This window comes from Bradysia coprophila (genome assembly GCF_014529535.1).
Source record: "Bradysia coprophila strain Holo2 chromosome X unlocalized genomic scaffold, BU_Bcop_v1 contig_20, whole genome shotgun sequence".
Taxonomy (NCBI): Eukaryota; Metazoa; Arthropoda; class Insecta; order Diptera; family Sciaridae; genus Bradysia; species Bradysia coprophila.
Window position 1 is genome coordinate 5,913,214 of NW_023503307.1, and position 21,148 is coordinate 5,934,361.

At 37.5% G+C, this 21,148-nt stretch overlaps 5 protein-coding genes and 1 pseudogene across 6 annotated transcripts in view; 5 read left to right on the forward strand and 1 right to left on the reverse strand.

Moving 5' to 3' along the window:
• LOC119068971 overlaps positions 1 to 21,148 on the forward strand; it is a 115,487-nt gene that overhangs the window by 545 nt on the left and 93,794 nt on the right. The window lies entirely within an intron of this gene.
• Positions 67 to 5,032, forward strand: LOC119068975. The gene is made up of 6 exons (XM_037172843.1): positions 67 to 83; positions 1,273 to 1,332; positions 1,400 to 1,977; positions 2,085 to 3,929; positions 4,049 to 4,159; positions 4,427 to 5,032. The coding sequence occupies exons 4-6, from the start codon at positions 2,124 to 2,126 to the stop codon at positions 4,949 to 4,951; spliced, it is 2,442 nt and encodes an 813-aa protein (XP_037028738.1). The 5' UTR covers positions 67 to 83; positions 1,273 to 1,332; positions 1,400 to 1,977; positions 2,085 to 2,123; the 3' UTR covers positions 4,952 to 5,032.
• On the forward strand, positions 7,735 to 8,750 carry LOC119068951 (annotated as a pseudogene).
• Positions 11,415 to 13,003, forward strand: LOC119068984 (multiple inositol polyphosphate phosphatase 1-like). Its single transcript, XM_037172854.1, has 3 exons — positions 11,415 to 11,584; positions 11,643 to 12,708; positions 12,769 to 13,003. The coding sequence occupies exons 1-3, from the start codon at positions 11,458 to 11,460 to the stop codon at positions 12,929 to 12,931; spliced, it is 1,356 nt and encodes a 451-aa protein (XP_037028749.1). The 5' UTR covers positions 11,415 to 11,457; the 3' UTR covers positions 12,932 to 13,003.
• LOC119068998 (microsomal glutathione S-transferase 1-like) lies at positions 15,004 to 17,027 on the forward strand. The gene is made up of 3 exons (XM_037172875.1): positions 15,004 to 15,302; positions 16,527 to 16,621; positions 16,741 to 17,027. Exons 1-3 carry the CDS (start codon positions 15,147 to 15,149, stop codon positions 16,991 to 16,993), a joined length of 504 nt encoding a protein of 167 aa, XP_037028770.1. The 5' UTR covers positions 15,004 to 15,146; the 3' UTR covers positions 16,994 to 17,027.
• On the reverse strand, positions 17,281 to 19,880 carry LOC119068999 (microsomal glutathione S-transferase 1-like). Of its 2 annotated transcripts, none has more exons than XM_037172876.1 (3): positions 19,649 to 19,880; positions 17,652 to 17,731; positions 17,281 to 17,606 (listed from the first exon to the last, which is right to left on the reverse strand). In XM_037172876.1, the coding sequence occupies exons 1-3, from the start codon at positions 19,775 to 19,777 to the stop codon at positions 17,339 to 17,341; spliced, it is 477 nt and encodes a 158-aa protein (XP_037028771.1). In that variant the 5' UTR covers positions 19,778 to 19,880; the 3' UTR covers positions 17,281 to 17,338. The 2 variants fall into 2 exon arrangements, with proteins under 2 accessions (XP_037028771.1, XP_037028772.1); XM_037172877.1 differs by having other exon boundaries at positions 17,281 to 17,582; positions 19,649 to 19,874.

Below are 21,148 nucleotides of genomic sequence, written 5' to 3' on the forward strand. Positions count from 1 at the left end.
GCGTTTGCTGCGACTGAGCCCCGTACGAACCCGTACATCTATTGCGCACGTGACCCTAGTTCGTCCGTCGCCCTACTCTTAACGTAAGTCTACTGCGCCCGTAAACGTCGGTAAAGTAAAATTCTTATGAAATTTGTACGCCTTAAAAATTGCGCATAGCGCAATTACGAAGCCCCGTACGATGTTCCTTTCAAACGTAACACAAATTTCAAATTGACCTACAATTTCCTCAGTCCTATATTAACCTATATTTACCTATAAATAAACAATTTACTGATAAATATGCTAATATATAGCTCAAAAGAACTATCTACACCGTTATATAGCTCAATATAGCTGTATATATTTATAAATAGATATCCATATTTGGGATCCTTGAAACACCACACACACATAACCAATCACTTCCCACTGATCAATAACTTTGTAAGAATTATTTTCACCGATTTATATTGTTTTTACAAAAATCCAAAATGGCGGCCGACGGCCATTTTGTTAGGAGGTGGAAAGTAGTACGGCTGCTTTACATTCGTTAGTACCTTTCAAACAAAAAAAAAATCATGAAATTTGGTCAAATTTTACTCGAGATATTAACAAAAAACACCACCTTCACTCTACGGCCGAGTAGCCTCATATAAGCTCACTACAAGAGACCTAGCTCACGCTCCGGTGAACCGAATTTCATGAACTTTTTTTTCCTGATTGGTACGGTCAATACCTATCTAATAAATCTATCTAAATCCGTTCAAATTTGGCCAACGTTCAAGCAAAAACGGGTTCCCGCCCTGTACCTAGTTCACTACAAGGGGTCTAACTCACGAGTCGGTCATCCAATTTCCATAAACGTTTTTTTCGTCGATCGGTATTGTAAATACCTTTCATTTGACGTATCACTTACAAGTGTAGCCTTTAAATGGCCAGAGATATCTTCGGAAAACGTTAAATCAGTTATGGGGCCCCAGCTCGGGAGGGGTCGACCCAAAATCGCCCATCTTCGAACTTAGCCTCACTATTTTGACTATCTTTCAGGGAAAAAAATTTTTGAAATCGGATTTGATTTACTCAAGATATCGACGTGACAGACAGACGGACAGACGGCCCAAATTTTTATTGCGGATTCGTCATCTATGAACATAGGCAAACACTTTGCCCTTACGGTCTGCTTCGAATTCCATCAATTACACACGGCATCGTAATATAAGCCCCTTCGTACTTCGTACGGGGCTAAAAAAAGAATGGAATAGGAAAGCAATAAACGGTTTTTGTTAATAGATAATGCCGAAATCCCATCTGCAAACGTTCAGCACAGCATTTTGGAAAGATTACAAAGAGGTACTTATATTTGTTGCGACTGGCTTCGCTTGGCAGAATACTGAAACGAAATTTTCGTTTTGAACAGAAAAGGTTCTACCAGATAATCGACAATATTCCGAAACTCATGGAGTTCGAATGTGGGCCGGGCAATGTAGACATGTACCAGAAATTGTGCTCGTTTTCCTTGATTGCATTGGTAGATAGAGCGATCGATAAGACAGTCGCCGCTGAAACTCATATGATAACAATCTGTAATAAGTACCAAACTGTGATTGCGAGCACCAAGTACCCGATCACGGCCTTACAATACTTCATTTGTCTGGAATATCTGTGTGATTTGAGTGACATTCCAAAGGAGTTGCTCAGTCAATTGGTTGAAAACCTAGCCGCTGCAGTGTTAAACAAAATTACAACATGGGAACATTCATGGACGGATCCAGATCGGACCACATTGAACCGATTTATCATCGTTCTGGTTGAACTAGAATCGAAGCTGCCGTCTCCAACATTTACATTGGCTGAGGAAGCGATCAAATTTTTTTCGACCATAACGACTGACCAACGGAAAACTGCCTATACTGAGTATTTGCTGACCACTTTAAAGTTGCTCATGTCATATCGTGACGAGAATGTGGACAGTTTTGGCGAATTGGTGAAGATTAGGTAATTGTTTAAGTTAAGAAAACGACGAAATATTTTCCGCCTTTTTCAAGCAACAAAAAATGCAAAAAAATTTCCGCCAATAAAAACACTTTCTAAAACATTTGCAGGTCTCAATCCACGAACGAAAAGTACATAAAAGACCCATCATGATGTCCCAAATTATTCGTGCCAGCACATCGCTGATATCGAAAGGATCCCTTGCTTTCAAGCAAAAAATTGTGACTATTCTCAATGGTCTGTACGAAATCATCAGAAATAAGAGTCTTTCGGCGTGCCAATACATATTTCGCAAAGCCTTCAAAGCAGACTGCTGCGATACTATCACGCATGCCGGCCTGCAAATTCTGGAAACTGTACGAACAATAGTTGTCGAAGCAATAAGAGGCAACAATTTTAATGAAATACTAGTTAGCGCGATGTCTAATTTCGCGACGGCTGAAGAGGAAATCATTTCGCATTTTGTTTGTGCAGCTCGTAAAAATTTGAATTGGAGCCTTCGGGAAACGTTTCGTTTTATTTTGGACAATATTGACAAAATTGTGACCACCTGTGGGCTGGATAGAGCAAAACGTACGTTGCAGAAATGTCTAACCATGAATTCACTCGAAGGGTTGAACTGTGTCCGCACTGTCGATGCCTTGTCGAATATATGCAAGGATTCCGACAACATAGCCGAAAAAATCAGCTGGGCTGCGTTCGGTTTTATGTTCTGTACCGATCGAAAAAATAAAAATTTTTACCTGTGCAAGTTGCATGAACTTCAGTCGAAACTAAATGATCCGAAGCAGTTTGCGACAATAACATCGTTAGTGAAAGACTTACCGAAGAAAAAGAATTCGGTGGACATAGATCCCATTCAGCTGCAACTGTTTCAAATATCCGTCGAGATCGATTATCCACGATTGTCGGAAATGTGTCTAAAAAAGCTGGGCGATGATATGTGTGAAATGGACTTCTACAAAAGTGGTCACAGTTTCAACGCAAATCTGTGCAAAAGTGGGGTTTGTTACGTGCTGTTCTTAGCGCATATGCAACAGTACAAATCGAATGTGAAGTTCGAACGAATGGATGATCCGTTGAACGAGAAATTTGTGCTGTTGAAGAAAGAAGTCGAAATCGTCGGAAAGCTGAAAGAAGCGCTTGACTATTTGGCCGAATTTATACGCGATGCGGACGCTTGGTTGGGTAAGAAGGACAGTGTTGACTATATTCTCTTGGCTGAGAAATTTCTGTTAGTAATTGCTGAAACTTTGATAAATCGTCACTACAAAGATCAGGCTGTCGCTGCATTCGAACTATTCTACAAATTCACTAAACTCATCGATCATCGAGTCAATCAAATAATAGCTGCTGGGTACCTTGTCGAAAACATTCATTTAACTTCAACGGTATCCGAAAAGGAAATCGTAACAGAGTTACAGAGTAATATAATGCAGAAGTTGAAAGATGTAAATACCATGTCTGAGGATGAGCTGGGTAGTTTCTTGTTCGGTTTTCTGCAATTGACCATGTACACCTTGCGTCACCAGTGTAACATCGAACATACCAAGAAGTACATGCAGTCCATAAACAAATTGTTGGACAAATACGACGGTACGAAAGCGAAATATTTACCCGCACGACTGAAATACGCCGAGGTGATGTTCGAACTGATTGTAAAGAATCCCGATACAACCATTACACCGGTCACATTTATCGAAGACATTTTCCATCGGTTTAAGCGAATTCGTATGGTTTCGAGGTCAGACTATCGCACAATTCCAGGCATCATATTAGATTTGCTGATTACATTGCACGAATTTACTCAACCTCGTTACGAACTGTGCTACACATCATCTCTGAATATGACCGTACATTCTGTAGCGATTCGAAAAGGCTACTTGTTCTTACTCGCAAAGGTTACGATAGTGCAGAGCAGTGAAATGTTACTGATAAACGGAAAGTATTTGAAGGTAAGAGTCTCGTCTCGTTTCGTTTTTCTTTACCATATTGTGTACGTCACTGTATGGAACGTAACGCTTGGCAAAGAAAATATTTTTCGTTTCCCTCATTGGTATTCTTTTCATTGCAGACTCTCATGAATCAACTGGATGTGCTGTTCGATTGTCCACGCCCAGCTTTGCCGGGCCCGGAAACAGAAGATGAAACGGTAGTCATTCCAAGTGAAAAAGAAGATAAAATGGTAAGTAATTTCGATCGTCACCACAATTAAGTCAGTCGGCCCGATTCGGGTGTGTATTTGTCAGCGGGAATTTTCACAACTTCGTAATTGGTGTAAGGAAAGCGGTCAATAGTCGAATTTATGCAGATTTTAAGGCAGATTTTTGCAGAGATTTGGAAGACTGATGAGTGACAGCTGACCATTTTCATATTTTTAACATTTTTAACAATTCAAGAAACGCGATTGAACGTTGTAATACTTCAATTTTCAACCTTCTTCTCTTTCCAGTTACAGATTACGTGGAACAAAGACATATCGCCGTTAATCCATTCTATCAAATGCAAATGCTTCCAATGTACGAACAAATTGATGAACACTCTCAGGATGGACGTCGCTACGCTAAAGACGTTGGCCGTTTACTTCAACAAAGAATACGAAAATAGCCTCGCGTTATTCAAACGAATTTACAATCATTGGACGGCCTTAAACACATTGTCCTACTCCGGTATGTTGATGCATTACAGCGATTGCCTGGTTTCCAATCACCGCGAGGACAAGTCCAATGCTATCTTAAACGAAGTGCTCGATGTGTGCAATGATTATGCTCAGGCGCAAGACATAAGTGTTCGATTGCTGCTGAACACAACGCAGGACGAATTGAAAATTGAGCCGATAAAACCGTATGCCGATGAAGTGCGACCGAAAGTCGTTCGACCCAAAAAGAAAGTCAACAGTAAACCAAGTTTACCGGTCGCTGCCACTGCAGTAAAAGAACGAATAACTTATCCAAAGCGATCGAATTTACGCAATTAGTGAAAATTGAAAATTAATTTATTTTGCTGAGACTGTTTGTAAAAGGCTGTTAAAAACTCAAGAATATAAGGAAATTGAATCGAAAATTGTGCGTTGGTTACTTGACTCTCTGGCACCGACCAAAAGAGCAATCTTAAGTGAAAGCATATAAAAAGTCTGGTCTAGCAGCTTAATTGTTAACACATTCATGAACCCATAGGACGGATTTCAGAAGTTTGTTCTCCTATCTTCATTATTTTCCGGTTCATTCAAAACGTTCGCACACTAAAATAAAAGACGATATTGAGACCCCACTAAGTCTCACACGCTCAAATATTCAAAAAAATAATGTGTTTCTCCACCTCCCCATAAGACAGCGTAGGCACTAGATTGAACGGCTTCGATTCACTTTACAGGAAAGAAAATGATCTAAGCCTGACTGAGTGAGTCAAAATCCCTCGTACACCGGGGCTAGCGTCACTGTGCACAGAATTCTCACTAGCAGAGCTTATGACGAAGAATAAATAACGTCTCAGGGACTCTATACTGTACAATCAACGAAAAATGGTGATAGATTATCTGCATATTATGACTGGCTGGCAGTGATTACGATTCCTAACGGGGAATAGTCCAATTTGATGGATACCAACTTCATTCTACATATTTTAACACGCCGAGCGATCCGGAGCGAAGCGAAGGGCCGCAATGCGAGCCGGGCGCCGGAACGGTGTCGGTTACTTAGGAGTTAATTTTTTTTCTCGCATCGCTCGGCGTGTTAGAACGCTGTTTATGTAGAATGAAATTGGTATTCATCAAATTGGACTATTCTCCGTCAGGCGTTAGGAATCGTAATCACTGCCAGTGAAAACATGCAGATAATGTATCACCCTTTTTCGTTGATTTTACAGTGACGTTAGAGTATCTGAGACGTTATTTATTCTTCGTAAGGAATCATAAGCTCTGATAGTGTAGTGAGAATTCTGCAGGGGCGCCGACTTCTAGGTGGCGTTGGGTGCTCAAGCACCCGACACCAAGATTCGTTGGGTGCGTAGCACCCAACAGATATTTGATATTTTTCTTAATTAAATAAACTAACATTATTGCCACTATTTCTGAATTGAAACAAAAAAGCCTTCAGACATTTTTCGGACCTTCACAAGCAATAATAATAACGTTTCTGTGTTAGTTGTCTGGAATTGTAGTTTTTGTATTAGTTTTGTCTTAGCTTGGTGTTCCACTTCAGCACTTTCCTAATGTAGAACAGAGAAGAAACGTGCAGAAATAGTCATCTATATTAAAGACGATATGTTTAAAAATAAAATCATACGAGGAATATGACAAAGGCTATGAAGAATACTTTTGTAGAAATAGTCATTTACGTCACAAGGACAAAGGTCCGAAAGTACTTTTCCATGTGACGTATTGAGTTTTTCATGCTTGCTATGGGAACCGAAAGTAGAAAAATGTTTACTTTCGCCCCTCAAAATTGATATTTTTACTTTCGGTTCCCATAGCAAGCATGAAAAAGAAATAGTATGTCAGGACTTTTGGTCAGGGCGAGGGCGACCTGGATTGGGTACGAGTACGACTTGTAAGTATAAGCAGAAACCTGAAATGTTAACTTTTTGACTTGCTGTCAAAATGGAAGTCAACCTGAAACTACTTTCGAGCCAACCTGATTTTTTCAGGTCAGTTTCATTTTCTTTAACCGGAAGCCACCCTGTTAAGATCAGGTAAATGAGATTCCGATTCAAGTTTTACTTTACCTGAACCACTCCGACCATTAGACGACAGTTGCATAAAAAATGGAAAACATGCATACGAGCAATTTTTCTCTAATGTCGATATACATGTCCAGAATAGAGATGAAAAACCGGAAATTTCAACTCAAATTTTCCACCAAAATATTATATAAAATGAAGCTAGATTGTCAAAAGAAGGCTTGAACAAAAGTAAGTGAATGTAGTTATTCCGTAATATTTTCATGAAGAAGTATGTTCTACAAGTACGACTTAGACATTATTGACTCAATCTTGATTGCAATACGATCACTTCATTTTAGTTTTTTGGCGAACCCTATCTATTTGGACGAATGTAGCCTTATTTTATGACGTTCTGTTGGAAAACTTGAGTTTTTGGTTCGGTTTAGACAGGCAATTTCTTAAAGGAAAACCTCTCTACGCACTCATGCGCCCTTTTGTTATAGTTTGTTCTTAGCTTTACATTTCTCGACTATATTATTACTACGATGGGAGAATACATATTTCTCTGTTAGATTTACAAATCACTGAGAACCAGGTCCTGCACTTTCTCTTGATATTAAATTAAGTTGCTAGATTCGCTATCGTGAAAATCACTGTACAGAGATCTCGCACCCAACAACCAAAACACAAGTCGGCGCCCCTGGAATTCTGTGCACGGTGACGTTAGTCCTTAATATGGTAACCAATAAAATCTTGATATATCAAAAACCGGTGACATGAATCTTGATATATCGAGATTCGTGTCATCAAATCTTGATATATCAAGATTCGTGTCATCAAATCTTGATATATCAAGATATTTACTAATCTTGTATTTTTAATCTTGTGCTTATAAGAATAAGCGAAAGTTAGTAAATAAAACGAATCTACGAAACCAATGATTTGTGAAATTGGATGATATTCGTGCATCAAGGGACGTTGTAGTGAAGACAAAAATCAAAATTTACGTCGAAACAAACTATCATACATGCATCTTATAACAACCACAGGACTGAATCGTTTGCCTTCGAGAAAAGAAAAATAGTTCAAGACTATTCAAAGGATTCAGCAACGAAATGAGCTTCTGGTACGCATTGATTCCTGTGGGAACAGCGATTTCGATCTATGGGATACGTAAACTATGCGAGTATCAGTGGGGTTGGGTCCGAAATAAATCGTCGTTGGAAGGAAAAATATTCATTGTAACTGGTGCAAACACCGGTCTCGGCTTTGAAACCACTAAAGCTTTAGTTGCTCGTGGTGCCACGGTCATTATGGCATGCAGAAATGAAGACCGGGCAAACGAAGCTGTGGTAAAAATTCGTCAAGCAACGGCTAATGGTCACTTGGTTGGTAGATATGGATGGAACCATTGCACTTTTGATGGTAAAATTATTCCCTTTTAATCGACTATTTTCCCTGTGCAGATTGTACTTCGCTTGGACTTGTCGTCGTTCAATTCGGTCAAAGAGTTTGCCGACAAAATTAAGACCACGTATCCGAAATTCGATTGCCTTATAAATAACGCTGGCATGGCCGTTCAAGGGAATCAAACGAATGCAGAAAATTACGAATTACACTTTGCCACCAACCATTTGGGTCACTTCCTTCTGACTGACCTGTTGAAAGATGTGATTGCAAAAAATTCTGCCCGAATCGTTGTTGTTTCATCGTTGATGCATAAGCGCGGTCGCATTGATTTCGACAATCTGGGTAAATGTGCCACAACTCCTCGTTCGCGGAACGGTTACTACTGCGATTCGAAGTTGGCAAATTTCTACTTTGCCCGTGAACTGTACAAGAAGGGATTCGATGTGCACGTCTTATGTCTGTGTCACACTGACTTTTTCAGAGACTTCAATCCATGATGGTATCACGTCAGATTACTTGATAAGGGAATCATTTTCCTGTTTCAAAGAGTGAAAAATATAATTCATTGCGCAACGGACAATGAAAATACAGAAGAGAAAAATCCGGCCACAGGCTACATGGTGCGTAATCTACGTCAAACGAAATCTAAATATCAATTTGATGATCTGACGTCAGTCCGTTTGTGGGAAGAAAGTCTGAATAGGGATGGGAGACCTTTTATATTATCGATAATATCAATCAAAACAATTTATCGATAATTGATATATCAAATCGTTATCGATAATTTGATAATTATCGAAATATCGATAATTATCGAATTATCGATAATTTGATAATTATCGAAATATCGATAATTATCAAAATATCGATAATTATCAAAATATCGATATTTCAATAATTATCAAATTTTGATATTTCCGAAAATAATTGATAATCATAAAGTTATGTTACTGTGAAGAAATTGAAAACTGTTCTAAGCAACTTTTCGAGATCTCTGTCTAATTTATCATCATCCTAATGGAAAGATGGAAGAGTTACAGCTGAAAACTGCATGCATTTGTATTGGTTTATCTAAATATTCATATTCATAGTAGCTATCAAAATATCGATTCTTCGATAATTATCAAAATATCGATATTTTGATAATTATCGAGATATCGATATTTTGATAATTATCGAAATATCAATTATTATCGATTATCGATATTATTTTTGATAATTTTCGATAGAAAAATTTATCGATAATCGATTATCGATAATCGATAATTATCGATTATCAATATCAATATCGCCCATCCCTAGTCTGAAGATGTGTGGTTTATAAGTTGTTGTAAGTTGTTGTTATCTTTTAGGTCGTAGTTGTTGTAGTTTTATTGCAAATTAAAAACAGTTTCCGGTGACAGTAACCTCTGTGGACTCTTTTTTGTTGTTGACCGAAAGCAACGAAGGTAATTAGGTGAATAGTAACCTGATGTTAAAATTGTCCTTTTTAACAGGGTAATAAATTAGAACATTTTAGAAGATCACTCGAGGCCGAAGAAGTATTGATGACTCATAATTGCTTAAATAACTGTTAACTCTGCTCAGACGTTTTTATACAATATCAATCGTCGCAATGCGTCATCTACTGTTTCCTACTAATATATGTCTTCTACATTAGACAAACCCTGTACAATAAGAGATCAACTCTAGGTAGAGTGGTTTCTTATGTAGCAAACCGTATTGTTAACGCAAAGAAGTAAAAGACTGTAAACAATAGAAGTAACAGATTAGATCGCAATGAGGTGATGCGCTTGAAATATGTCAAAGGTTAAAGAATCACTAGGCAACATAGGCTACACAAATATTGACATGCGTTGGATAGGTCTAGGTGTTCTGAGTACGAAACAGTCATCCGTTGGTCCTAGTGACGTCTATGGTTCCATTGCAGCCGATACTCACAAAAAATGAAAAAGTAATGGGAACGGGACAGTTATTGGTACAGCTGGTATCTTTGGGATGTGTCACATTTGTGAATTATAAGAAAAATTTCATTGATTTGCCTCTGTTGGAAAATGGTACGATAGTTAAAACATCGTAAAAGCCTATTCGGAACGGAGCCAAAATAATATTATTTTTTTAATTATTCGCTAATATGTCTCGTTTCGATTTTTTGAAATAACGATTTTTCACGTGCCAATTAAATGTCGCAATGGTTGTCTTTTTCCCCTTTCTTGTTGCATCACATCCGAAAATATATTTCTTTAATTTTGCTGGACATGAGTGCTTACCTTATCCGAACTTAAAATCATTGATAGATTCATAATTGCTATCACACAGTTACTAGCTATTACTCATCGATTTCGCTGAATTTCAACAGTTTTCAGAGTTCAGAGTGTTCCATTTGCTCGTGTATAATTTGGCATGTGTCTCCGGAGCCGTAGCCAAATTAAAAGTTAAGAGGTTATATGCGCCCAGCGGAATTTTTTGCTTGTAATCATATACCCTTCATTCCACTTGCGCCACATAGTTAACTTTTACCACCAATTATTTTTTTTTAATTGCTAAAGAACATAAATTGCTATTGTTAATCTAAAATGATTCTAAGATGAACGCAATACAAAAAATGAGACATTTACAGCGAAAAGCTTTATACCGAAGAAGACTAAGTCACGCTGTACCGCGTTCAATCGTAAGAGATTCGAGCATTCTACACATAAACGAATGTTCTCGAGTTTAAATGAAAATGTCTAAATTAAATTTTCTCGTTGTTGAAGCAGCAACTGGATACTACGGTACTGTGACTTTTCTTATACAGAAGAATAATTAATCTTTGACGATTACATTATCGATCATATACTTCTACTTTATCCACTCTTACTTTATTTTCGGTTGTAATCTCAGTAGCAACTCAATTTTGATGATTCTCTTTAGATTTTGTAAACAATATTATTTCCTGTTCTATGCGAAAGGTGACCATTACAAAACAGTTTGCCCACCATGAAAAAGACCTATTTTACATGAAGAAAATGTTCTCGTTTCATAGAAATCCCTTAGCGATATTCCACTTTCGCCTGGGACAGACAATAACCTAGAATACATAAGATGGTGCTACCTAATTCATTATGGAAACAGTTTCGTGGTACTCGTAAAATCATTCATGTGTCTGTTTAGTGTTGCCTTCGGCTCGGATATACAAAGTGTACACTTGTCAGTTAGGTCAGTCAAAGGTCAGTTACCGATGCTTGTGACTTTGCTTTAATCAAAAAACTGGTATCTCATGTAATGAATTACTTTCGCAGCGTTCAATGTAATCTACAATTACCCATATCTATTGCCACTATACTATGATAATAAGAAGACAGCGTCGAAAACTTTTCCAAAGTATTTTCAAAAAAATAATAATTGCAGACTGATTGTGAAACCCAGCACAACATGTTGTCGATTTTGAGGTTGTTTGTGCTTTCCCTGGCCTTTATATCAACGCAAGGCGGTGTGTCTGTTCATAATCCCTTTTATTGTTATTCAGAAGATCCAGTCAGAACGTGGACTGGCTTGGGAGGTAAAGTTAAATGTTAAACGACTAATCTGACAAAATTAACTTCAATACTATTCACAAGGTATAAATTCTCCTTATGAACCAAATCGAGGACAGTTTATTAACGCAAATGTGTCCACTTGTAATCCATCAAAGATTTGGATGTCAGGTAGACATGGATCAAGATTCCCCTTCGAGGGGGATCTACCAAATCTACGCAGCGAACTACCTGTGCTTCAACGCCAAATTTTGACGAATTACAACGAAGGAAGAACATCGTTGTGCGCGTCCGATTTTGACTTGATTAGAAATTGGCAGTTCAATCCAGATATCACTGAGGAAAATGCAGAACATTTATCACCATCTGGATGGAATGAAATGAAGGAAATGGCACAACGTTTTCAGGCTGCATTTCCGACAGTTTTACCATCAACATATTCTCCCAACGATTACTTCTTTCAAAATAGCAATTTTGAACGTACGCGAAGCAGTCTCAATGCCTTCGCTGATGGTTTGTTTGGTGATGGTGGCCATGAACAGGTTCAATTTGAAGATATCCCTGAACCAGACCTCCACTTGCGACCTTTTAATCACTGTCCGCTATATACCGATCTTAACCTTGCAGTCGAACAAGATGCATTTGTTGAGGGTCCCGAATATCAAGAAATGGTCATGCAAGTTAGTGCTAAATTAGGCTTTCACAATTCAAACGTGTTGCGACATAGCGACATTGTTCTCCTCGCCCTACAATGCAAGTACGATCAAATGTGGAACTTGAATTACACATCTCCATCTCCATTCTGTGCTTCTTTTTCCGTTGCAAATGGACAAGTTGTTGAATATTATCAGGACCTCTACTGGTACCACATAATAGGCTATGGTCAACCAGAACATCGTAGACTGTTCGAAAATGTAATGTGCTTCACATTGCAAGATATGCTGCGTTTCGTTCGATCAAATGATGCAAGGGACCACAAATTGAGAATATTCAATGGCCATGTAAGACAGTTTCTGATGTTTTTGCATTTCGATGCTTTTGACGGTGACAATGTACTGACTCGTCACAATTTTGCACAACAATCGCAACGGGTGTGGAGATCAACTGAACTCCTACCAATGGCTATGAACATAGCGGTTGTACGATATGAGTAAGTTGTTTGCTTTTTTTTCCATAACACACGTCTTTAAAACTATATTCGTTGCTGCAGCTGCGATGATGGTGACAATGATCTACTGTTCCTCTTTAACGAAAAGCCACTGCAAATCCGTGGATGTGACTCAAATGGAGTGTGCAAACAATCGTTTATATTAGAAAGATTAGGTCGCTACCTGGATGTTAATTGTTTAGAAGTATTCTGCACTTACGATTAGTGATTATGAAACTTATAACTTCTTGAATGGTCCGATTGTTTTTTATACAAATATGCAAAGATTCACTTTCTTTCTCTTAAATTAATATTAATTAATTACACACACATTTCCACAGATAAAATCAACGTGCACGAGTTTACGTGTGAAATCAGTTGACCCGAGGTGAAGCCCCGGTCAAAAATCACACGTAAAAGTGGTAACTAAAAAACAAGAAATCCATTATAACGCTAGTCCTATTAGTTATACACTGCAGGACAGTACCCTATTTTGTTTGCTTGCGGTCAAAAAATACTAAAAAAAAAGGTTTCGAGCGAGACGTTTCTGGCCGCAAGCAAACCTCGCTGCAACTTAATAACCGTTTTTCCAGACAAGACAACAGTACTATGATAAGAGAAGAATTCGTCAATCATAAATCATAAATTATTCGACGAAACAATGCGCTCTGTAATGGTAAGCTCTTTCTTTTATGAAGAAATAAAGACTTGCAGCAATAGGGGTAGTAGACCCAAAGTTCCCGAGAGAGCATCAAATGTATTCTGGTTTATTGCCTACCACATGCGAAAGTTGAATTTGACATAAAAATTCACGAAAAGTAAACCGAAAATATTCCATTTCCCCTGCAATCGATCATTTTCGCAGGTGGCAAATTTCTACGTAATGCTCAACTTTCGCATGGGACATGTAGTAAAATTATTGCGTGAATTAAATTCGTTAAATTTTGACAACCCCGGAAAATTTGCTACGAGCCTTGCCTTACTAAAAGTGGAATTTGAACAAAAAATGACGAACATTGGATTTGGCGAAATATAAACTTCGTAGTCAGAAGAGGCAGTCTTCCAATGCAAAAATTCGTTTTCAACATCGTAAATCGGTTCGCAGATTGGTTGAATCAATTGGTTGCGTGAAACTTAAATTGGTTCCACAATCCATATAACAAAGCATTACAAGCATTAGTGGTACTCTAAATACCAAATAGTACTCTATTTGGCAGCTGTCACTTTGGCAGGCACTTTCGCTTGAAGTGTGTTGGACCACGGCAGAGTAAAAGTTGACCTGGCAGGAGCTGTTCATTATTGAAACGTCAAATGAGGGACCTAATACACTGTATGAAAATGAACTCAAATGAACACTGACATAAGTTGAAAAATTTAATTCGCAAAAAACATAGGGTTACTAGATTATTCAGGTCCCCAGTCAAACAAGCGTTCCTGCCTGGTTTACTTTTAATGCCTATTAAAATTCATAAAATCCAAAAAGGATGTCAAATTCCACAAAAATTGCCAACAAATATTCGTTCAATCACATAGTCGGATGTGTTCAATCAATGCTACCTATGTAACACATTCGACATTCTTGCATGATTGGTAAAAGGTACATTATAATGAACTGGATGCATGAAACAACCATTCAACGATGAAAATAGGAGATCACAAATCGATTGTCGAGAATATCATCTGAAAGAGCAATGAAAAATGATTGAAAAATTGATTTCGAAGACCAAACGGGTTCCTTAACAAACCAATCAAGAAAATATTTGTCGTTACAGTATTTCGTATCGTATCGTAGCAATTCTGCAATTATGTGAATTAATGCCAGATTTTGCGTCTACGGAACGCGATATTTGAACTCCGTACACGATTTGTGTGAAAATACGTGTGCAGATGCATGAAGAAGATCACCGATTCCTATTTCTATTCTAAATAAAATTCAATTCTAACATTAGACGGCTCATTAAATACTTGTGTCACGTGTTACAACTTGCAACTGCTATAGACCATGATCGGATTCATCATTCAGTTGTTGCACACTTCATTTTACTGTAATAATTTATCGGCTTGGAGGATTTAAATATTTTAATTCAACAGAAAAACAACCTAATAAGATTAAATGCATAAGAAAATATGATTGATGAAAAGTTTTCTGTTTAGCTCGTTTTTGTGACCTCGTATGATTTTTAGAAGTTGCATGCATCTACTAAGATCTTGTGTGCTGCTAGTCATACAATTTAATTTATATTCTAAACGAAACACATGTCATTTTGCGTTACAAAATGCAATATGTACACAATTAAAGTATGTGATTTTCGTTAGAGACACCGTTGCACCTCCATCTCAGTCAGATTTAATAAGTGCGCTTGGTCGTTAGTGGTTAATAACGTTGTTTCAGCTATTCGGATAATATTTGAAATTGAAGTGCTCGAAACAACTCTGTAAATATGAACGAAACTTCTTCTGTTAATGCAACTTCTATTTTTGATTTACTTTCGTTGGACAATGAAGTGTTCAGGAGTTACATTTTTTATTCATCACTGTTGGTTATGAAGGTTTTTTTGCTAGTCCCACTGACCGCAATTCAACGAATAAAGTACATGGTGAGTTTCCGAAAATATTTTTTGTTCTTGTGCCGCTCGTAACCTTTTAAAAACGGTAATCGTACCATAATGTAAATCTGTTACTTCATTTGTTTAAATTAACGCCTTAGTATTTGATTAAAAAACTGTTTGCTTCATTTGCTTTACCTATCTTAAGAGAACACTACAAACAGCTTATTGCTCTCTTTTGCCGCCGGAGGCCGTTGTCGATATGATAATAGGCTTTCAGCCTAGCCATAGCCCAAGAACAGAATAAGCTTTCCACGAACTAGCATCATCCTATAAAGACCTTTTTTCTCAACAAAATTTCAGAATAATCAATAAAATTCAAAATTTTCTGAAGAATAGACTCTGATGAGCAGGGAGCAGTTTAGTCATTTCCATATGAGTTAAGTTGCTGAATTATAAGAAATTTATAATTAGAAGGCGCTATAACTTGTGCACTTCTCATAATTCACATAACATGCAATAACGGAGATCTGAAGGGTTGCAAATTAGTCTACATTACAGATTCTATAGTTGCAAAAGCTGTAAACGGAAAATTTTCGCAACCACCCACCTGAAGAAGTTCGTACAAGCGAAATTGGTTTTAACATTTTTTGCCACTACTTCAAAAAGCTATAGATTCTTCGCTCCACTAGAAAGCGCGTGAAATAGTACATTACTTCCATGGTTCCAAAATTTTATTTTGACAAGTGGGGACGTAGTAGCAAAACCCACGGAGGAGATCAGTATTTTCACTCGTCAAAATAAAAATTTGGGACCACGGACGTACTGTGGGTACGTGATTACGCATAGTAAATAAATAAAAAATTGGTTGAGTATATTAAAATCGGCTTCACATGCTCTTAAAGATTATTTAACTACCAAATTAGTTTGTTTTTGAGTGTTAATCTACTATTTTCGTTAAAAAACGGATAGTTTCGAGCTTCAGTAAACAGATAACAAACGGATATTTTATCGATAAATGTTAATAATAATCGATGATTGCCTTTGAATATCGATTATCGATGAAACATTCGATTATTTTGAAATTGTATCATCAATTGATGATAGTTTGAACATGCCTAACCCCCAGGCTTTTTTAAGGATTTTCTAAGAATTTTCTGTGCAGTACAATGAAAGCGAACATTTACAGTCTGAAAATATTTAACTTACGCATAACCAACAACAGGTGATTTAAGATCTTAATTCTAACATTTTTAAATTTCTGAATTTTTTTAGAACTTTGCCAATCCCGAAGACACTAAAATCAGGATTGGATTTTTACCAAAACCATCCGTCTCATTGAACAACGAACACATCGAACGTATACGAAGGTAAAATCTAAAATGCGATGTTTAATTATACTTGTATTGGGAATGTTCATTCCGTTTAATACGTTTTATACTGCTCAAATCGAAAATAACCCGTTTTTCTTTTACCGCATCTCTCACAGGGCACACCTGAATGACTTAGAAAACATACCGTTTTTCGTGTTTTCCGCATTTTTCTACATTCTAACTGGACCCAGCGTATTTGTAGCCACAACGTTGTTCAAGATAGTCACTCTGCTCAGATTTGTGCACACGTTCGTTTATGCAGTGATCGTCATTCCGCAACCTGCTCGATTTTTATCGTTCATCATTCCCTACTTTTTGATGTTTCATATGTGTTTTACAGCGGTGATACATTTTTGGGATGAAAATTAAAGTTTTGATTTGAAACATACGCAAAGCGGCGTAATTGGTTCTTCATTTCGTAGAATGCCGGTGCACACTGTACAGTCATGTAATCAGGAAATATTAGGAACTGAGCCGTCATTGACTACTTTGTCTGATTAAGTGTTTGCTGGCTTTAGAGTATGTTACTTTTTTGACCTAAGTAGTTGTCCAAAAGGTTGGAAAAAGGTGCAAATGTAAGACACTCGTTGAACAACTTAGAACTCCTTCAGCAAATATGCATCGCAATTCTCCGAACATTTTAAACACTCATCCGATGAATTGTACAAAACACCCTTTAATTCCACTTAAAAAGCTGCAACAGCGCTACAAAATTTACAAAAAGTACAGAATTGTACTAACTGCCATGTAACCAGTAACTGCTAGAGGTACGAAGAAAGCTATTGCACGAGCTGGTTGTGGCACGACGACAACAGCGTACACAAAGGTATGAAGTAATCGGGAAATCGCGGCAGCACGGTACAATTGAGTTGCAAAATAAACACTTGGCGATGTGAAGATATAGAAGAAGCCAATGGTGAAGAATGGCAAAATGTTCTCCAAATCATTTCTATGCGCTCTATAAAAGAAAAGAGAAAGTTTGAACGTAATTTTGGTAATTTAATGGGAAATAAATTTTAGATTTTACCTTCGGATACGTTCCACATCTTCGTCACCAAATTTAACTTTCAACTTCTTCGACACCAAATCTTCTGGGTTGGCAAAAGTCTGTAAATTAGACAAAAAATCATTAGCCTCTGGGTTCTGGGAACAATGGGTTAGAATTGTTGAGATAAAGTTAGTAGACTAGACTTCACTGCACATGGAACATTCCACAATAACACGAAAAAATCTTTTAACACAAAGGTCGCGGATGAGTCATAACAGAGTCCCTGAATGAAAGTGAAATAATTGTCGATATAAAAACTAATTTTACTTCGACCCTTGTGGCAGATTTTACCATTTTCAATTCTCGTTTCGTTTCCATGGTTCGACAAATGTCTCGGAAAATAATAGAGAGTAGTGTATCACGACAGAGTACCATGCAATCTTACATTTTTACATCGGTAATACATTTTACACCTCAGAAATTCAATTTCGACCGTCTAAATGAAACAAGAAAAATACAGTTTCCGACGTGTATCGTGAAGGTACCTCAATCATGAGCGGTAAGCATAAGTGGTACTCTAATTAGGGTGCTGAGACAGTGTCACACAACTGTAGAACACTGGAAACAACCTTTTCATACAAAATAGTAATCTATTTGGCAGCTGTCGACTATGATCACTTTTGCTAGAAGTGCGTTGGTATACCACGTAAGTTTCTATTAGTTTACAGTCAGTTGACATTTGGATCAAAAGTTGATGACTTTTGTGTGGACCGTGTGGTGTGTATAAGTGGCAGGAGTATTTGTGAAAATTTGATGATATTTAGGATAGCCAGGAATTAAAAAAAATCGAAATGGAAGACCGTAATCCCCAAAAGTTATTGTTACGATGATTATTTTTTTTAACAGAAGCTCATTTTATCGTTATTTAGGAGCCTTTTTCATCGACCTCAACTAATGTGACCTAAAACAACCCTAAGACTATATCACCCCCTTGAACTAGCTGCCGAAAATACAACTTTTCAAACGTAAGCCTGGCATCATTTGGAATCTATTGCTTGTGGTTCCACGAAAAAAATAGTTTCAGGGTGATTAGTCAGGGTGAGTTGATGAGGTCGACCAAAAAGACTCCCAAATGGCGATAAAATGAGATTCTGAAATTTTACCTCGCCCAACTGTTTTCAAAGAAAATAATTCATCGTTTGCGAGTACAAAACTATGTTTGTTGCGGTTTAACGGCCTTCGATTTCGAATTTCTGGCTTCCCTAATTTGGTTGCAATTCCTTTCAAAGAAGTGCATGCTCAAATGACATATATTGCATCTAATACCGAACCAACGAAAAAATTTGTTGACAGTACCACAACCTTGTAAACAGGTTTCAGCGTAAACGCATTTCGATTCAGAATCTGTAGGAGGCTCATAAGCAGTTTAATTTGAAATTTTATTTTTAAGAAAACGAAAAGTTTACTCTACAACTATCGACACCATAATATGTATGACACACGCATAGCAGAAACATGGAATACACATCATGAAGTACATCATGTCGAATTACGTTTCTTGTTTGAAGTGTACTCAATATACCTATAACTATATATCATTTATCATCTCTATAAATATTGTTGTGAACAGGTTGTTTCATAAAACGAAAACAAAACGTGGCCGGCAAATTTTGTCAATCCAATTATGATAAGGCAAATTTTTTTCCATAACGACAGTGATGTATCAACAGAAATCTACCACCACACAAACTTACAGTCGTTTGAAACACATAGTTTCATCTGTACACACATCTTTTCACACAATGATACCTAATACAATACAAAACAATGTTTCGCGAAATTATCATCGCTTTTTATTCATGATTACAACCTTAAAATACTTCTCGCGTTTTGTTGTGCGTTTGTATTGAGGAAAGTGATTGAAGTTCATGCTTGAACCATCATTGCATAATAATAATATATCAAAATCGATGACACAGCAATTTTAGGCATTTAGTTTGGAAATTAATTTTAATAGAGAAACATTTTTGATTTACCTTTGTACGGAACCGTGTCATTCCAGTGAACACTGACATGAACAGCATTTTAAGCACTAGAACACCGGACCAGAATACGTACACTCGGAACACTTCATTCCTGGTTAATTCGGCTAGTATTTCCTGCATAATTATATCGGCTTTTCAGTTCAGAAACTGTTAACTACGAAAGTGACTACCAGCGATGTTTATGCAACAAACGAATGAAAGCGACTGGAAGACTGTAGTGAGCATGTAGTATAAGTAACTAATAGGAATTAACTTTTTCCCATATCATATCATATCAAGAGTGTTGTTATAACGTGTATACTTATACACATAATATACAATACAATATTCAGTCGGCGAAATAAATAAATAAAAATGGAAGTTTCAGAGATAATGAGAAGACGATTTAAGATATAATATGCGGTCAATCGATATATATATGGAGTTTATATTTGCGTTGGCGATAAATCTATTGACGTTGTAAAAATTGTATAATTGTTGATGCAAAGTGATCAGGTTTAGCTTTTAAGTAGCATCGGACACACCCTTGAAAAGTAGTCCAAACAAAACTGAATACGGCTGTAAATCAGAAACCAGAGCGTCATCTACACATCCAGTGAGAGACCGTTCTACGAAACACAACCAAACCCGTAGGTATTTAAATACATTTACCTTCACAACGGGTATCGTCTCCTGCCGACTTCAGGATTGCGATAAAACATTCTGAGTCCATCAATAGCAGTGTTTCGAGTCTCCAGACTGGTTTGGGGGCTGCGTATTCCAGATATCTAGGTATTGTTTGTCTCACCACTTACTGATGGTTATAAGTCGGTTGTGGAGCTAAATGAACCACATACATTTGGCACACCTCCTTCCTTGGTTACTAATTCTATTCTTTTTTTGAGTGAATTCTTAGAGTTTTTGTTGAGTTTGATAATGCTTTGATAAGCTTAACTAACATCAACGTTATTTACGAAAACGACGAAAACCCGTTACAGTGGAAACATGTAGGTCAACAAACTAACCAGAAGTAAAGCGTTCCAACTTCGTGCATTCGACATCAGAGGTGTGAGCCCTCTTTTCAGATAATGTTCACAAACTGTGTACTCATCTTTACTGGAAGAGTTAGGAACTGCGAGCAACAGCCAAATTGGAACACTCGTTCCATGGTATCGAGGTCAACATCTCGTTTGGGACGCCACCTGCTGGGACACTCTTGCGCACAGTCACGTACGAATATCTTCTATGAAAGCCGGACGCACAGCCGAATTAGCTTCACAGTTTAAGCACGCAAAATACAGCGAGTTGAGGGAGAACAATTACATTTTCAACGCAGTTGATCAATAAAATCGGCCCGCTTTTAAACGTCGCAAGCGGTGTCTCGCGTTCTCATAGCTACCTCGTCCAGAAAGTATCGCTAGCCATTCAACGCTCGAACGCCTCTTCAATGCTGGGGACTTTCCCACCATCGGTAAGACTCGATCAAATTTTCTACTTGTAATCCGGCTAAGG